The 19,109-nt window shown below is 38.8% G+C and overlaps 1 protein-coding gene across 9 annotated transcripts in view; it reads right to left on the reverse strand.

Moving 5' to 3' along the window:
* Positions 1-19,109, reverse strand: part of LOC149017632 (UDP-Glycosyltransferase superfamily protein) — a 61,418-nt gene that overhangs the window by 7,705 nt on the left and 34,604 nt on the right. For 2 of the 9 annotated variants that reach the window (XM_089151947.1, XM_089151946.1), the window contains exons 11-17: positions 14,755-14,805; positions 14,547-14,657; positions 11,670-11,779; positions 10,891-11,059; positions 1,886-1,972; positions 1,735-1,806; positions 1,037-1,106 (exon numbers count right to left, since the gene is read on the reverse strand). In XM_089151947.1, the coding sequence (XP_089008073.1) occupies positions 1,071-1,106; positions 1,735-1,806; positions 1,886-1,972; positions 10,891-11,059; positions 11,670-11,779; positions 14,547-14,657; positions 14,755-14,805 (636 nt within the window). In that variant the 3' untranslated portion in view covers positions 1,037-1,070. Of the gene's footprint in view, positions 1-1,007; positions 1,107-1,733; positions 1,807-1,885; positions 1,973-10,890; positions 11,060-11,669; positions 11,780-14,546; positions 14,658-14,754; positions 14,806-19,109 lie in introns of those variants that run through there. The other 7 variants (XM_089151944.1, XM_089151945.1, XM_089151950.1 and 4 more) reach the window with 5 other exon arrangements.

Raw genomic sequence — 19,109 nt, forward strand, 5'->3', positions numbered from 1 at the left:
CTCCTTTTTGCATGGGCCAACATGGAAGTGGCTGCTCCCCAATAGAACCCTGCCACCTGTCCTTGCCCTTTTGTGGCTGATTCTCCCCCCCCCCTTTTAAAAAAAAACCACATGGATATTTGGATTAGATTCTCAACAGCCCCTCTATCCCTACACCCTCAACATTAGTGTCTCAACAGATGCCCACAGGATGGTAGTTGTAAAGCCAAAAGGAGGTGGAAGCACTATCACCAATAATAGAGGAAATGACCTCAATGTTGTGATGAAGGCAAAATATCACCATCCATAATGTTTTGCCGCCTGCTCTAAGAACTAAATGTGTTCAGGTCGCCATTTTTTGGTGTTCACCACCGGTGGGCGAGTAGTGGCTCACATTTAGAATTTCATGCTCTTCAAAAGAACTGGTTCTGAGCCAAAATTTGAAGGTCTTGTTTTCCTTTTTAGGCTTTTTGAAATTTTTTCTTGAAGTAGGGTTTTCACCTGTTCTTATAAAAAGTTAAGTATTTGAGACCCGAGAGAGGGGTAGAAAACAATTCCTAAGGCTGTACTCTGTCTCCTTTTTCATCTCATAGTGAATCCATCTGTAGCCTTCAGGAGAACCACATAAACACAGCTTCATTCTGCAGTATCGCTGACACCCAAGAGCAGTATGTCTAAGATTCAAAATCTTATGCTAAATCCAAGAAGCATCATGGGAAATCCAATAAGAATAACAGTGAAAAATACCTGAGTATCATGCATTTCTTCTTGAACACAAGCTTCACAATCAGTTAACCATTTTAATTCTTCTCAAGCCCAAACCTTGTTCGAAATGACCCTTTTACCCCTCGCTAAATTTGGTTATCACAAACACAACAAATGCACAGACAATTTACTCATGTGAAAGACAAAAAAGCTTTGACATACTTGGGTGTATACAGGCAAAAACACCTTAACAACGTGCAATAACAAAACATGCCCCAATGACACTCAAGACCAAAAGTGCAAAACAAGCCAAGAAAATTTACTTAAGATGCCTTTGCCAAAGAAGACGTACATCAAGAGCGTAGAACTGAAGAATATGCAAGACGTCAAGACCTTGCATCTAGCCAAGGGCACATGGCATCCTGTAATTGCATAAAAATGCAATAGAAGTTTCAGTTATTTAAGTTGTTCATACCAATTTTACGGATCCTGGCTGCAATCGACTCCCACCAGTTTATCTAGTTTGAGGTAAACTTCTGCATAGCAGAGGCACCTTCCATCTAGTGGATGAGACAAAAGAAAGACTGGATGGCCCATTTGATGTGGCTAGGATTGAAGAAGAAAACTCCTGAGGGCTTTGACAGGGTCCAAGTATAAACAGAAAAACTTGCATTCTAAAGCTATTAGGTCAGAGTCTCTGTTAACCAAGAGAGAGAACAGTCAGATTCTCCTCATGAGAGGGAATAGCTTGGAGAGAACCAATCAGGTGACTAGGAATAAACTTGTGGAGAAGACCCCCAAGGATAGGCTCAGTGTTAGTTTAGGAATGGGGCAAAAGAAAAATGTAGAGTAATCAACTGCTTAAGCCTTGATGTTTTCAAAACAATGAAGAAAGAAACCATCATTGGCAAGAAGCATGGGCATGGAGGAAGAGGGATCAGCTTTGGCAGAAGCAGGTAATTTATTATTAGGACAGTTTCCCAATGTATAGCAAATATGTGATTTACATGCTACCAATGAAAACAAGAACCAAAACGTGTCCATACATACCTTGAGCTCTTTCTGAAATGATGCCAGAGATGCAGTTAGGGTTGGTATTTTACTCGTCCCAATGAAGATAAACTAAAAGGAATCAAAGAAATAATCAGTAATGCTCCAATAATCTGAAATCAATAAACTTCCCAAACATGACAAATGAAACCTGGGCTCCTTTTCTAGTTGCAAACCTAACAGCTGACTTCAGCTTCTCCAAGTCAATATCCAAAATTTCCGGGTATATACATCCAACCTGCCAAATAACTTTCATCAGCATCCTCTAAAAATACCAGAGTGAATCAAACAGAAAATTAAAAAACAAAAACCAGAAAGAAAGAAAGGGGAAAAAAAATAGAAGGCAAAATTCAAAGCAGAAAGTCAATAACAAAATAATCAATAGCAGCAGTAATGCTAATACAGCATCACCCGTTATTGCCCAAAGGATAAAGTTGGGTGAAGGTCAGTGAGTTTGATAACTAGCTTTAATCAGCTTCTACAAAGTATTACATGGCTTATTAGGGGACGAAAACATGGAAAAATGATTGAAGGTGAGAATAATGTAGTGAATCTTTGACCCATACCTTGTTGGAAGGAAGGCAAAGGGAAGGGAAGGACAACAATATAAATTGGAAACTTCAGTAATCATTACTTATAATGATAATATAACTAATTCAAGTACTTCTAGATATAGCACAGAGATATGGCTCATATTGCAGTTAATGTGGTTGAAATCTCTTCTTCAAGAATGTGGATTTCTGATTACTAAACCTATCAACATGTTCCATGAAAATCAGGCAGCTATTTATATTGTCAACATTCCTGTGTTTCATTAACACGGGCGAGATATGGCCCAATGGTCAGTGAACCACAGTTGTACCCTGAGGTCAAGGTATTGAAACAGCCTCTCAGCAAAAAATTGCTGGAGTAAGCCTGCATGGGAAAATTAACCCCCCCCCCCCTTGGACTCCAGCTTGTGCAAAAGCCTTCAGTACTGGGTACGCCACTTGCCCATGTTTCATTAATGGACTGGGCTCCATTAGTAAGTTGGGTGATATGTTTACCAAGGGACTGTTCCTTAATTGTTCCTTAGCATAGAACAAAATTTGGTCAAAACTTGCGAAATTTCCACTGAAATTCCCCATTTTGGGAACCTTGAAACGAAAAACTAGGGGACCGAAAAAAAACCCCAAGTTTTTGTCGAAACCGTCAAAATTTCATCGAAACCTTGAAACCTGGTTCAACCCAGCTGAACCAACTGGTTCATGAGAAGAAAAAAAATCCCAAATTTCGTGGAAAACATGGGAAATTTCGTGGAAACTGGTTCATGTACATTGAATGACATATCTACATTGACTTTTTTAGCAAAATGCATATGCCAGTGTGTTCTTTATACTCTAATTAGCCTAAATACAGAGTTCCACCTTAAAATACTCCCTAAAACCTGTCGAAACTTGAGGTCGAAAATTGCATGAAAAAATCATAAGTTTCCTCGAAATTTCCCAATTTCCCACCTAAGTTTTCCATTTTCACCCAGTCGAAACTTGAATTTCCCTCGAATTTTTTTCTATGTTCCTTAGTACATTTCTCAAAAGTTATTTCTAGGTCGGGCATGGGTGATATTAATCCTCCAGCTTGAAGTGTGAAGTGTTTTTAAGTAGGTGAAGTAATCTTATTATAGTATTCATGTTTAGTGTCCTTACTCATAATTTATTTATTTTGCCCTTATTTCGAAGTCCCAGGCCTTCAATTTATCCACATATCTTATGGCTCATGGTTCCATTATCTAGAGAAACCATGAGGTATGGTTCTAACTATTTTCTCTCCACTATTGACTTCTCTTCTCCTCCTTTCTTTTTCCTTCTCAAATTACTTTCTTCTGCAGGTATTGTTGTGCTAGTGTCTGACTTCATAACAGAACATAAAAGCAAACTAACTGAAAATAAAGAATTTAAAGGATAGCCAAGCATGGAAAAAGATACTGCTGCAAGTGAACTCTCTAAAGACTTACCTTTACTCTAAATGGAACAGCATTACGCAACTAGGAGACTTACCCACCAATCAGCCCCTTGAGAAGGGAAAATATAAATAGAACCAAAACTTAAACTTGTTTGAGGGGCGGACCTATGAAGGGGCCAAGGGGGGCCATGGCCCCCCCCGGTTTAAAATTTTATATATTCCCTTAATTCCCTTGTTTTCCACTTTTTCTCTTCCTATGTGTGTCGCTATTTGGCCCCCCATTTGAACATTTTAAAGTAAATATGGGCCTTGTCATTCCTAATTAAAACTAATTCCTTAATCCCTATTTTTCTCCCCACTTTCTCTCTTTCTTTTCTTTCTATTTTCTCTCCTTATAACGGTTAGAATATTTGAAAAACATTTTTTAGGTATTAAATCAAATGTCATTCTATTAGTAACTCTTCAATCCCTTTTTTCTCTTTTATTCCTCTTGCTCTCTCTTTTTTTTTTTTTATTCTCTTCCTTTTCTTTCTTTTTTTTCTCTTCGCTTCTTGCGGTTGATTTGGAAAATCTCTCCACATTGTCTCTTTCTTTTCTCTTTTTTATCGTTTATCTTTTCTCATTTTTTAATTCTTTTTATTTGATTTTATATTATATGTTTCTTTGTTTCTTCCTTTTTGTTTTTGTTTTGATTGTGAATATATCTATAGTTTGGTAACTTTGCCATTGGTTTGCTCTTTCCTAAAATTTGATTTACATCTCCTACCGAAATTTTCCTCTCTTTTGGGTTGGTCTGTGTTATTTTTTTATTTGTTGCTTTTTTTACCTTTTTTGTCCTCATTATCAATAATTTACCTTCTTTTTTTCAATAGTGTGGGCCCCACAAATATTGTGGGTCTATTATTTAATATAATAAAATAATTTAGATGTGAGTCTCATGAATATTATAGGGCCCACATATTGTGTACAGCATTGTGCTTCCCTACGGGGGTTATCCTTGGGCCCCCTATATTTCATCCGGTCCGACTTGTTTGATGACTAGAATAAAACCAAGACAAAGACACCTAACAACTATTATCCCAGATGTGGATGTGCTAAGTCTCTTCCCATTATTCAAGATTGCCACCCACATACCAAATTGGTTGTTCAACTTAAATCCTTTTCCAGTTTTCCTCCATTCCACTAGCCCTTTTTAATTTGGTGACTTGCATGCTTTTCCATGCAAAACAAGGTCACAGGACTTGCTACTAAACTTCCAACTTAAGAAGTCATTTGGCTTGTCACATCATAATTTTATAATAAAAAGAAGCTAAGGTCACTGCTACAATATACCAGCCAAACTATTAAATACAATATTCATTCAAAGAAATTCATTTGCATTCCCTAAGCAATCAGTACAAATCCCTCCAGCCCCACATCTACTGTTGTGGCATCTATCATGATGCAGGTCTGGCACCAAACTTGGTCTATTTTCCTTTGAAATCAACCTAGGGTTGATAGGTTCAAGGGTTGAGCCTTTGTTTAATTCATTTTTGTGGTTGTGGGCCTATTTATGGACCTAAAAGTTTAGCATCAAGGCCAAGTACGAAAATAGGTTAATTTATTTTGTTTTCTTGGATGAATAAAATTAAACAAACAAGGGAAATACAAAGAGAAGAGAAAAAGGGGGGGGGGGGGGGACAACAGCCTATCAAGAGGAAGGCCAGAGGGAAAAGGTGAGACTCCAAGAGCTAACAATAAGCCTATTCCTAGGGGAGTCATCAACCGGGGGGTGGGGAATAACAAGAAATCTGGAAGAGACATCAAAGCAGATGGCATTCCAAATCCTATCTAGAGGCCGGGATTTGGAAGTCCATCTCCTAAGATTGTGCTCCCATCACAAGTGATGGATGGTGGCTCCGAAGACTAGCTTACCAATAGTCGCATAAGGAGGAACCAGAAAAGTTTCTCAGAAATCAGGCTCAATCTCAAGCAAAACCATAAGAACGCCTCGACCTAAGCCAAATGGAAGCAAGGGCTTTCTCCCAAAGCGAATAGGAGAAAGGACATAAGAAGAAGAGGTGATTGAGGTCCTATGAACCATTCCAACAAAGGATACAGTTAGGGTTAATCAGGATATGACAGCTAATGAGGAAGGATTGGGTGGGGAGAGCAAGGTCGAGGGCTCTCCAAAGGGTGAGGGAATGGCGAGGGATGTGGCCTTTGAACCAGACCAAAGGGTCCCAAAGGACAGGGGGAGAGGGGGACCGAAGCAGGTTCCAAGCTGAAGAGATGGTGAAGGATTTGGAGGTGGAGGGGAGCCAAATAGTACTATCACAAGCTGAGGCCACAAGGGAAGGGAGGGAGTTCTAGATTTGCGTGAGACTCGAGTTAGGTGGGGAGACCAAGAACCATTGGTGATGAAAGAGGAGAGGGGAGTAGTTTTGGGGATGTGAGTTTCATAGGCAGAGCGGGGACCAAGTAGAGTGAACAGAATACCTATCGGATGCCACGGATCAAGCCAGAAAGACATGGAGGAACCAAAGGAGATTTGGAGGAGATAGCAGAGAGAGCTCGAGGACAAAGGAGTAAGAGCTTCCTCCAAACCTAAGAAGGGTTGGAGGGGATAAGAGCGGTCCAGATAGAATCTGATTTGAGGATGTGAGAGTAAACCCAAGAAACCCAAATGCAATTATGCTTGAAGGCAATCTTCCAGATGAGTTTCAGGAGGCAAGCCACATTGAAATCAAGGATGCAACAAAATCCCAGACCTTCCTCAAACTTAGGACAACAGACAATAGTCCAACTGATGGGGTGGAGGAGACAAGAGGATTCTTGACCTTTCCGGAGGAAGGCCCAGAAGAGTGATTCCATGGCACAGGATAGTAGATTTGGGGATGAAGAAGATACCACATCAATAAAGATAAGAAGATTGGAGGACAAAATTGATGAGCACCACTCTACCAACAAAGGAAAGACGCTTCCTCTTTCAAAGTTTGAGCTTTTTCCAAATATGGTCAAGCATCGGGGAGCAATGGTGGCAAGTAAGTCTACCAGGAATAAGGGGGAGACCGAGATAGGTCACAAGGAAGGAGCCAGGCTTAAACCCATTAAGATGAAGGAGAGAGGATCGGACAAAATCGAAGACACCAGAAAGGAAGAGGGAAGATTTATCCAGGTTAACCTAAAGACCAAAAAGACACTCAAAATTGGAGAGAGCAGCAAGGATGAAGGAGATAGAATAGTGATAAGTTTTGGAGAAAATCATGAGATCATCCGCGAAAGCAAGGTGAGAGAGCCTGAGGGATTTACATTCTGGGATGGGGGAGATAAGGAGTTGATCAGTTTTGGCTTGGGGGAGACGAGAGAGGACTTCAAGAGACAAGGATAAGAGATAGGAGGAGAGAGGACAACTTTGACGGATATCAACCCAAGAATGGAAGTAACTAGTAGTGGAACGATCAGTGATGATGGAAAAGTGAGAGGAGGAAATGTAGATTTTGATCCAATGAACAGAGGAACGAAAACCCATGGCAGAGAGAACCTCACTGATGAAATCCCAGCAAATACAATCGAAAGCTTTGTCACAGAGTGGGTGGCTCTATCAAACCCTTTAACAATCTCCGCACAAAGGAGGATATTATCCGAAATATTTCGGCCGGAGATGAACGCAGATTGGTTTGGCTCACAAGCGAGGGAATGACCAGTTTAATCCGGTTCGCAAGGACCTTAGAGATGTATTTATAGATGAGGTTACAAAGGGAGAGGAGGCCCCAAGTTTTTTGGGTATGAGGCAGAGGAAAGTTTGGTTAAAGGAGGAGAACTAAGAAGGATTAAAGAAAAAGCTACGAATAGCACGGACAAGGTCATCCTCAATGAAGTCCCAAGCAGCCAGGAAGAGGCCTATACTAAAGCCATCAGGGTCATGGGCTTAATTGGCCTTATGGGAACGGATGGCGGAGAGGATTTCCTTAGAGGAGGGGATGGAGCGAAGAGAATCTAAGAAGGGGTCGACAAATTTATTGAGAAGATCGGGGGGAAGAGAGGGGTGAGAAGGAAGAGAAGGGGGAGAGATGAGGCAAGAGAAAAAAGAAATAACTTTGGCCTTAATGCTAGGGGGATCATAAACCCCAGAACCGCTCCTAGAAAGGAGACAAAGAATGGAGTTGTTGTTATGGCAAGCTTTTAGGGAACGGTGAAAATAGGCAATATTGGCATCCCCAAGCTTGAGCCATTTGATTCTCATTTTTTGGCCGAGGAAACTCTCCTCCAGGGAGATAAAGGAGGAAAGGTCCGAGGAAAGAGACTTTTCGTCTTCCACCAGAGAAGGATTGAGGAGATCACTTTGGAGAACAAGATGGACCCTTGTAAGCTCGTAACTATAAAAGGAAACCCGGGAAGAGATATTTCCAAAAGTGGAGTTCCAGGAACGGAGGGCATCCTTGGTATTCTGGAGTTTATGAATGAAGGCAATAAGAGGGAGGGAGTGACAATGAACCGGTTGGTTCCAGGTAGATTGAACAGTAGGGAGGAAAGAGGGGTTGGAGGTCCACATATCAAAAAATTTGAAGGGTTTAGAGCCAGAAGAAAGAAGATCAAGAATATGGAGATGGCAAGGGGAATGGTCCGAGAGGGTTGGGGGGAAATAGGCATGAGAAGTGGGGAAGCGGGACAGCCAGGTTTTGTTAATGAGAAATCGATAGAGTTTGAAGTGATGTGGGCATCTCCAATTCTATGGTTTTGCCAAGTGAGATGGTGATCGAGCCAACGAAGATCAAAGAGACCCACATCATCAAGACAAGTTGAAAGCATCAATCACCACAGGGTGGGCAAGCAACCTCCAACCCTCTCATGCAAGAAATTGACAATATTAAAATCATCGCCAATACCCCAAGGATAACCCACAATAGAGGAAGAGATACAACGGAGATCATCCCAATTGGGGGACCCTATCGGAGGCACGGTTGAAACAATAGATGATAGTGAGGAAGAAAGGGGGTCTGAGGAGAGATTGGGGGGATAAGAAAAAATGCATGAGCTGGGGGGAAGATAAGAGAGTAGATCGAAATTTGACCAGGTCCCAAAGAATCCAAATACGGCCATTGGGGGAGAGATTGGAGTTAGAGAGGAAAGACCAAGAGGGAGCAATAGAGAGGGCAATCCAACAGGTATTGTCACTTTGGACATAGGTTTCAAGAAGGGCACAAAAGGAAGCTTTCAATTCACGAAGAGTGGTTTTGACTTCAGCTTGTTTGGCAAGGGAGTTAAAGACCCCTAACATTCCAAATGAGAATATCATACAATAATTCTACTAGGGGTGGGGGCAACAATATGAGAATCTAAATTCACCAAGTGGTCTTCACACAAGGGGGGGTAGTCTCACACAAGGAGGAGCCCAAGGGGGAAGGGAACTCAAAAATGTTGGAATCAATAGTAGATCCCGAACTAGGGGTGGTCGGGAATGGTAGATGATCGTCAATAATGGGCTTAAGGGGGCAAGAGGGTGGATGGTTCAGAGGCTTCGAATGGGTCAAATGAAACCGGTTAGGTGAAAAGGAGAAGTAGGGTTTGGGCTGAAATGCGCTTGAGGCCCAAAAGGTAAAGAGGCTCGGTGGCTGGGCCGAAGGCTGGAAATCACAAGCAATTTGGAGGAAATAGCGGTAGAGGTGGGCCCTACCAAAATACCAAGTGGGTTAGCGAAGAAGGATGGGTTATTTGGTTGCAAGCATGTAAGGGATGAGAGAGACGGTTTAGAGATAGGTTGAGGTGAGGTTCGTTGGCTTGAAGAGGAAGGCAGCAGGTGAATGTCGGTTGAGGCATCAACTTTACTTGCAGGAGAAGGGAGAGGTACCTGATTTGCTCGAGATACAGGGTTCTTAGTATATGAACTTTGCAGCAACCAAGAGGCAGCAGGGGTTCCACCAGACGCTGTGGAACGAGTGAAGACCTTAGGAGAACTTGCATTATCAATGTCAGACAGCAGGTTTTCAGGCGTGACAGTGGGCAGTGACTTCAGAGACTCTGAACTTGCAAGAGTACGATTTTTCTTTTTCTTTCTTCTATTTCTCCAGTAAGTCTTAGCAGTAGGAGGATCTGCTGGAGGAAAAGCAGCAGCAAAATCAGTAGTGATTTGTTCCAATCTATCGAGCAATGAATTCGGCACAGTATTATTCTGATTTTGCAGTGGCATACGGTCTTCAGGAGGAGGCAGCATTTGAGCAGGTGGAGGCAAAGGGAGACGAACTTCAGGTGGTGGCGGAGGCAGAGGAGGCAAACTTCCCGTAGGCAGAGGTGGCAGCGGCAAACTTCCAATAGCAGAGATTGGACTAGAGCTTCCCACTCTGCACGACCTTAAGCTTTTCCTTCCCATCCATCCTTCCTTCTCAACCTTATCCCTTTGTTGCCCTACCCACATCCCTTGTTGGAGCGGTTTAGAGGTCACCAAAATCCTTTTCTTTGCTGGCCCCCTTTCTCTATCAATCTAGAGAAAAGTTTTTGCCTTTACTTGTCACCTGAATGGAGAGCCCCTAACCTTTCAAAGTGTGTGGTGTTGGTTACGTCAGGCTTGTACTTGGGGCTGCAATTTCTCACATTTTAATGGAGCAAAACCTCCATACATAGACCCCAAATCTTGTACTTTAGATTTAGCTTTGAAATTCATCTCCTTTGACATTAGAACCAAACAATACTTATTCACCCCTAAACCAATTGTTGATACCCAAGGAACAGACACATTGTTGTTACTTGGGGCTTAGATATCTACCTCTGTAACCTGCTAGACTGAGCTGTTAAGTTGGACTGCTCCCCCAATCCCTTCCCCTTTCTGGAGTTTTTGTACAAATTATTTATTCACTTTTAAAATAAAATAAAAATGAAAATAATTAATATAAAAAAATAGAAATATTTAAGGCAGCCAAGGTGTTATTCCACATGGACTAGAATTCTAGCATCTTTTCTCTGACCAACAAATGATGACCTCAACAGGCAGCAGAGAATCTAGAGACCAGCTGCAGGAAGTTTTATTGATGAACTCCTAAAAGAACCAACAACTACTGTGAAGCTGTGTTCTGAATACAAATATTAATATGTTTCTTAGTACATAATAGTATTTGGAGAAAGGGTCCAACGTATAAGCTTTTACCATTGATTGCAATTGTCTTCCCCAAGATGAGTTGAATAATTCAGTAATTTAATAGACAGAAAATCCCATGGCAAAAATAGTTCTAAACTACTCACAACAGCTGTAGAAGCAAGTCCAGGTAAACCAAGGCGTTGCATCAGGGCAACTTTGCATATAGCTTTCCCTTTAATGTCCTCAGCAGAATACCTTGCTGGAAGAAATTTGTCTTTCAAAGGATCCCAGAGAGTGGCATCAAGTCCATATGGAGCAGTCAACAACTTATCCCTAGAATCAAATGTAAAAGAAAACAATATTTATGATCAGCAAGTATATATTCAAAACAGACAAAGTGATATATGACAAGATATCTGTTCAAAAAAATATGACAAGAAACTCTCTTAGTTTTTAATTTTAGCACCATCGTCTGTTGAAACCATGTCTAGGCCTTCAGGCTGAAATCACTTTTATTGATCCTCATGGTCACATTGGCCAGTAATTGGCCCAGGTGGATACCATGAAGGTCAAAAATTTTGTTTTGCTTTAGTATTTCAGTCCTACAAAGGAGATTCTGCCAAAATTCGGAATTTTCCTGCCAAGATTCGGTGGAGTTTTAGGCCAAATTAAAGCCTGAAACTTCATAAAACCCTTACTTGAGGTACATTGACTCATTTAAATAATCATATTGCAAAATTACTAAAACCTAAATTGGTATTTGTTGCCCCTGATAGGCAGGATGACTGAGTAACCACAAGCCTCTGAAACTCGTCCCCTTACCAGCTTATATCTGTGGGGTTTGTGTGTGTGTGTGTGTGGGGGGGGGGGGGTGTTAAGATTTTCTTCTTCTTCTTCTTTCTTAATATATATATATATATATATATATATACATTTTGCTCACTTGTGAATAGATAAGGTAGGCTCCAACCCATGGCTCAAACATTGAATGATTCTGCTTTTTGAGTGAACAGATGACATCACAACAACCTTATTGGAGTATACGACTCCACCCTGCAAGTTTAAGGAAGAAAGAGATATATAAGTTCACATAAAATATTTTCAACTGATGGGAGATTTTTTTCTTTTTTCTTCTTTTTTTTTTTTTTTTTTTGGGGGGGGGAGTCTGGGGTGAAGATGTCCAAAAAGAGATGGAAAAAGAATGGAATGAATACTAAGCCGCCTGGATAAGGTAAACTGTATCTATTGGTGCCATGGAATTTAATGGTCTAAGTATGGTTAGATGTTGAGTGTTATAAAGGTATAGTCCCACATTAGGTTATCTAGGACCTTAGGTGTATGTATGTTTATCATTGGGGCAGCTCCACTTAATACAACAGGTATTTCATAGCTTTCTAGTTTTTTTTATGATGGTATCATAGCAAAATCCATTTGTTATGCATTGTAAAATACTAAGATGTATATCAACAAGTAAATCAAAGTTTGAAGCAACACCAAAGTGGGAGTGTTGAGATGTTGGAAATCATGGAGGTATTGATGCAATAAAGAATGTCCAACAGGATCATTTGGGCTTTCAAATGCTTAATTTTGGCTCATAGGTGGGTTCTATAGACATTAAGCTTACTACTTTTGGTTTTATTGATGTAATGGACCTAACTTATAAGCCTAGAAATTAGGTTAATGATGGTACATGGGATTAGGTATTAAATTCAATATTTCATTTTACGTTTGAGTTAGATTAGGGTTCCTAGTTCTTTAGATGGAATTCTCTTTTGATTTTATTTAATTTTTGAGTTAGATTAGGATACCTAGTTCTTTAGATGGAATTCTGTTTAGTTTTATTTACCTTATTGACTCTTCTATGATTAGGAGTCTTTTATAGGATTTGGAATTTTAGGTGGTCTATATGCATGTAATGCAACTCCTACAAACTAGAGGATGAATAGATGAATTGAATTTTGAATTTTGTTTATTTCTGCCAGTAAGGTACAAATACAATGACATAGCTTCCCCATGTCTCTGTCCCTTCTCATGTGATTTTATTTAATTTTTGAGTTAGATTAGGATACCTAGTTCTTTAGATGGAATTCTGTTTAGTTTTATTTACCTTATTGACTCTTCTATGATTAGGAGTCTTTTATAGGATTTGGAATTTTAGGTGGTCTATATGCATGTAATGCAACTCCTACAAACTAGAGGATGAATAGATGAATTGAATTTTGAATTTTGTTTATTTCTGCCAGTAAGGTACAAATACAATGACATAGCTTCCCCATGTCTCTGTCCCTTCTCATGTGATTTCTTATCTTCTCTTTTTTTCTTTTCTTCTTCCAAGAATATATTTTCTCATTCAACTTGATTTTTAGAATATCTTCAACAAAATAAGTTAACTTATCCCAAACCCCAATTCTTCTTTTTCTAATCTTCTGACATTCTAGTTTTGTTTTCCATAAACCCTAGCCATTAAAACCTATCTCCAGCCCAAACTAACCATTAAAAATCCATCCCATAGCCTAACATATCATCCCCTTCTTCCAATCAAGAGTGTCCATCAAAATATGAACCCCTTTCTTGAATATTCATACTCTCCAAAAAGCCAAAATTTCAAACTTAGATCTACACCAAGCTAACCATTAGAACGGCCCTAAACTTTTAGGAATCATTCTTTACCTAAGTTTACTCCAAGTTTCATGTCAGTCGATAACTTTTCATCCCATATCTCAACTGAACCATCCATCTGTACACCCCCCCCCCCCCCCAAAAAAAAAATTTATATATATCCAACCACCATAACCTATGTTCTTATGTATTGAGATCAACTAGCCCAAAATCTTAACACTCTAAACCCTTACTTTTTGAGCTGAGATCCTGAAAAGTTAATTAAGAAGAGAAAAATAGAATCTGGTAATGTTAGGTCACTTAGGGTTGAATATCAGCATGTTGATGCATCCTCAAATTTGGTTAAATGTATTTGAACTTGGCTAACAAAGCAAACCAGCTGAAGGAAATGGACTGAGAATCAATTCTGGATGAGATTTGAGCTAATTAGCAGAGGCACCATTTTCACAGAATTTTACTCTTCACTTTTCTTTCCATGTTATTTTCCTTCTTTTCCATCATCTAAGAGAATGACATCCATGTCCCCTATATCACAAGTCTTTACAAATACATAGCAACAATGGCCATACCAAGTGCACGAGACTCCAGCCACTGGAGCACTGGTAAGGGTCTTAATGCATGCAGAACATTCTACCGAAACCCAAAGTATGTGCAATCAAGAAGCCTATAGGTTGTGCAGATCTCTTTTCTTTCCAACATTAAATTTTATTAAAGAAACCAAAAAAACAAGCATATTACCATGTAGACAAGCTGTTCTGCAGATTTATTTCAAGATACCAATCAAAGTGACCCCTTCAATTTTCATTACAAAGGCCATAAAGAGACATTCAAATCTGAGCACGTTCTAGTCTTTGTAACGAAGCACGGGACCCTCAAAATATGACTTAGTTGTGGACTTTCAATCATGTTACAGTTTTTTTATTGTTTAACAGTCTTCACACAATTTTGATTTTATCGGTGAATTATTGAAAAGGAAGCCTTTCCTAACTTCAACGACTTTAATTTTTAGTCACACAAGAAACTTGTGTGGAATATGAAATCACAAAACAGCTGGCTTATGATCTTTTTGTTGCTTCTCACTAGAAGTTGTTGATAAAGTTGTCAAAACAATCAAACACCACTATCAGTGGTTGGCACAGAATTTCATTTGTCCTTCCATTCAAAAGACAGCAGTGAATTCTTGAATGAGGAGATATACCACCTTCAAAATATTGATAAGATGCTTCTTCACATTATCTTGCAAACGATCAGCACGATGAAGCCTAGAAGAATCAAGTCCACATATTGCTAGCTTCTCTGGTTGCTCCAAACACTAGGATGCCAAAGAATTCATGAGCTTATAGAATTTTTAAAAGTATAGTCATAAATAAGGACAAAAAAACAAAAAACAAAAATGTAATATTACTTGCCTGAGAATCAAAGCCATGGCAAGTGAACAATATTCTAGTGCTGCCCAATCCCTGTAGAAAAAAGCAAGCTATTAACCATATTGTTCTTTTCAAATTCCCATCATAAGCTAAGTAAAGACACAGAAAACCATGGAACAAAAATCGATCGATATGGTCGAAATATCGATCGATATGTCTGCAAACTTTGAAATCGAAACGAAATGTAGTTGTAGGAACGAAAAGTGTACAATATCGTTTCGTATCGAAATATCGGCCCAATACCATATCAGGCCGAAACGACACCTGCGCAGCTTATAAAATAGCCAAAATCGACCCAGTTTCGACCTACCAAGCCTTTTTACCTGTTTCGAGTGATATCGCCCTGGAGATTTCGACCTCAGTTTGAAAATTTTGGTGATTTCTCTTGCTTTCATACCCTTCTACACCTAATTTCTAGTATTCCATTTCCTTCAAATACTTAGATTTGCTCCTCCATTTGTGCATTTTCTCAAATCTTGCAAGGTGAGTAACCAACTTCCTCATTTTTTTTATTTTTGTTTCATTTGTGCCTTAAATCATGTTATATTGCTTCCAAATTTATGTGTTTACTTTAGAGTGTTGATCTATGAATTTGTAGTGTCAAAATTATTTTTTGATTCTTCCTACTATTTTTTTATTTTTCTGTTATTAAAAATTATTTACTAAATTATGTATATTGCTAAAAATGTATATGTATAGTACATGTATAAGCTTCAAATGAATGTATGTGAGAGTTGAGACACCATATTGCTGTGATGGTGTTGAATTAATTTTTTTTCTGTTAATTATGTAACTTTACTGTATTTAATATATATATATATATATATATATATATATAAATAATTAAAAAATAATTAATTTCTGTTTTAAATTTTAAAATAGCAGAGTATTAGTGGAAGCATGTATGCAATTTTTGGAGCATGTTGTGGATATTTTTAAGATAGATTGTATGTATTTTATATATTTTAAAATTATTTAAAGTCTTATGCATGTGGATGAGGCCACGTAAAGAGATGCAGTTGTTGACTATGTCCAAAACTATATGGGGCAAACATCATGGGAGTTGTATTGTCATTTGTATGGGGTGCAGACGGAAGAGGGAGACCTTGAGGCTTGAATAGAATAGACTTGTAAGTAATAACATTCCCGCTTCTTCTCTGATTCATGTACTATATACTTGGAATGTTGGATGTTACATTTTCAGTAGTTTTTTAGTAAACTAGTAGTTCTATAGTGTTTATTATGCTTGAAATAGGTAGTATGCAAAAATCCAAATCAATTTGAGTGCATTTGAGGCTCGAAAAAATCCAAATCAATTTGAGTGCATTTGAGGCTCGAAATTGACTTTTCAAGAGTCGATAAAAAAGTATCCAGTTTCGGTCCAAATTTCGACCGAAACATGGAAATTTCGATCTTTTTCAAGGTCGAAATTCCCATATCGATCGATATTTTTTCCTTGCAGAAAACACAAACAATATTTTCATTGTACATAGTCATGCATCTTGGTTATAGTATGATCAGACATAGCATTACAGATTCATGGTTATTATATAAGGAAGTCATTTATGATTTCTAAAGCATAGTAAGATTGTTTACATTCATAAAAAAGATATGAAATGCATTTCTTCCTCACAGGGTTAGTTGAAGTTAAACCCACAGATAAGACCACTTTTATAGATCATTGAAATGCTGAGTGCCATTGCACAACCGTGTGAAAAGAATCAAGGGCAAACGCATAACTCCTACCAAATAGAGTACCACAGAGACAGAGGCAGAGATAGACTTTTATTGACATGGATAGACTATTGGACATTATCATATTTGGACACTGTTAAGAAGGCATATTTGGAAAGTAGTAAGGCCACGGAGAATTAGCGCCTCTCAATGGGAATAGTGAAGCTGCTGGTAGTCCTAAGTTGAATAGGATTGGTAATACAACTCCAACTTTGTTTCTACATTGTTTCCTAGTTAAATTCTAATTGTAATACAATATGTAAACAGTGGAATAGTTTAGTGGAGTTCTCATAATTCATTATGAGACTCCAAAACCAAGTCGTGGCTTCTCTCCTTCTCCCTTATCGTTTCACTCTAAATTACTTGGTATCAGAGGCAGCAGCAGATCTCTTCCTTTCCCTCTCAAATCAAAGCTCTCTTTCATACAAACAAGTCTATGATATCTGGAGATTGACTGAAGACTGATGGAGTTGGTGGGAAGGAGCTTTCCTATCAGTGCCTTTTTTTCTTTTCTTTTTTTTCTTTTTTTTTTTTTTTTTGGGGGGGGGGGGGGGCGCAGCACCTAAAGCTGTGTTTTTCTGTATTTATGGTATGATGAAGTACGAAGTTGATCAAACTTCTGTTTTTTGGGTTAAAATTCTGCCGTGCGTTGCGCAACTTCTGGTCCCTTTCCCTAAGATTTTTTGCCCTAGTTCTGGTTGTTTCAGAGGTGTCCTGTTTGGAGATTTTGTATGCCCTCGTTGAGACCAAGAAGTTGTGGTCACACTCTGTTGATTGGCTGCTTCAAAATCTGCAGTATTATTCCTGAAAATTTGTCTATTTGAGAAGGATTTTGGGCATATTTTGAGTTGGTAGCTATCCTGGAGTTGACTTTTGTCCCCCCCTATTTGGTGTTTTGAATCTGATTATTTCCTATTATTAAATCTTTGAGATTCTCCTAAGGTTGGTTCTGATTGTGATTGATGATTCCTAATTTTATCCCTTGGGTGAAGGAAGATATTTATCCTTGTCTGGGTAGTTCTTTATTTTTTGTGATTCTGGAATAATCTGTTTGGATATGTGAGACTTATTCTAGTAAGGGAGATAATAAAAGTATCGTGATTGAAATTATCTCTTCATTCTCCCATCACTTGGCTGAAAAGAAATTGGAAGGTGCATCAAAATTACACCAGTGAAGGGCTATAGTCAATATAGTTCTCACTTCTCAGTGGACGTGGACAGATAGATCACTTGACAAAATCAGCACCCAAAGACAATGATAATTGGGCAATTACTGATGCCCGCATACTTGGGCAAATGTTCAACTCTATCAGACAATATTGTTGATCTGGTTACTTGCAAACTATAAAGGACTTACAGGAGTATCTGAATGTATTATATTTTAGTCAGAACAATGTGGCTAGAATCTATGAATTACTCTAGAAACTAGGATTTGTTGATGACTCACTGATAAAATTGTGGTGTGAATTGTGATAACCAGGCTGCTATTCATATAGCATCCAACCTAGTCTTCCATGAACATACTAAGCACATTGAAGCAGATTGTCACTTTGATCGTGAGAAATTACAACAAGGCATAATATCAGCAACTTGCTGATTTGTTCACCAAAGCGTTAGGGAGTACAAGGGTTTACTATATTTTTAACAAGTTGAGCATGAGCAATATACATGCTCCAGCCTAAGGGGGAGTATCACAAAGGGCATACCATCAAGAATTAGCGTCTGGCGCTAATTATCAACAGGAATAGGGAGGTTATTGCCTTACTGGGAGTCCTAAGTCCATTTGATCAAGACACTTGGTGCTCATACTCCACATATCCAGCCAACTTGGTCTGGTTCGTCGTCCCAAGGATCAGTGATCTTAAATGAACTGGACTTGGTAGCCCATGAGTGAGGGGAGGGGGAAAAACTAACTTAATTTAATCTACTCTCAATACTAAAAGACTCCGTCCCTATTGCCACAAAAAGGCTGATGAAACCTGTATCCTAGTGCAAAAGAAAGGGAGAACAATTGATGCAAGTGCAATACCCCAGAATGACCCAAACCTATTTGAGTATCCATGTGAAGATGAAACAGGACCATGACTTTATAGGTTCCGTAAAATATTTAGGAATTATTTGAAGTAACGACAATAACATACTTATCTTTTTTTATCTCGTTAGTGTCATTAGTAGCTCTAGAGTACGAATTTGCTTCAATTATAGAGGCCACTGTAGAGTCGAAGTAAATTTCAGTTTCAATAGCATTTAGACTGTTAGTCTTTAAGTACCCTTGCAAGTCATAACCAGCGAATTATTCAGATTTAATGAACAAAAAATTTGAATTTTGTTGATTGCTAGAAACAAGTTACAATGGCATAGCATGGTTGTGCAACCATCTTCTTCTCCTTTCCTTATGCATTTTCTTCTCCCTACAACTCTAATTTCTTCTAGCTTCGGTTCTGATTTTGGCCCTCCATTAAATGGTATCAAAGCCAAAAGTCCATATTAACAATACCATTCTACCCTGACAGAAGTACTCTTTTTGAGCATTTCGCAAAGAGAAGTACAGAAGAATTGTCTGACATCAGATTGGATATTCGAGATCTTTGACCAAATATGCA

The sequence above is a fragment of the Hakea prostrata genome, chromosome 4, assembly GCF_041222555.1.
Source record: "Hakea prostrata isolate BN-2017 chromosome 4, UWA_Hpros_2, whole genome shotgun sequence".
Lineage (NCBI taxonomy): Eukaryota > Viridiplantae > Streptophyta > Magnoliopsida > Proteales > Proteaceae > Hakea > Hakea prostrata.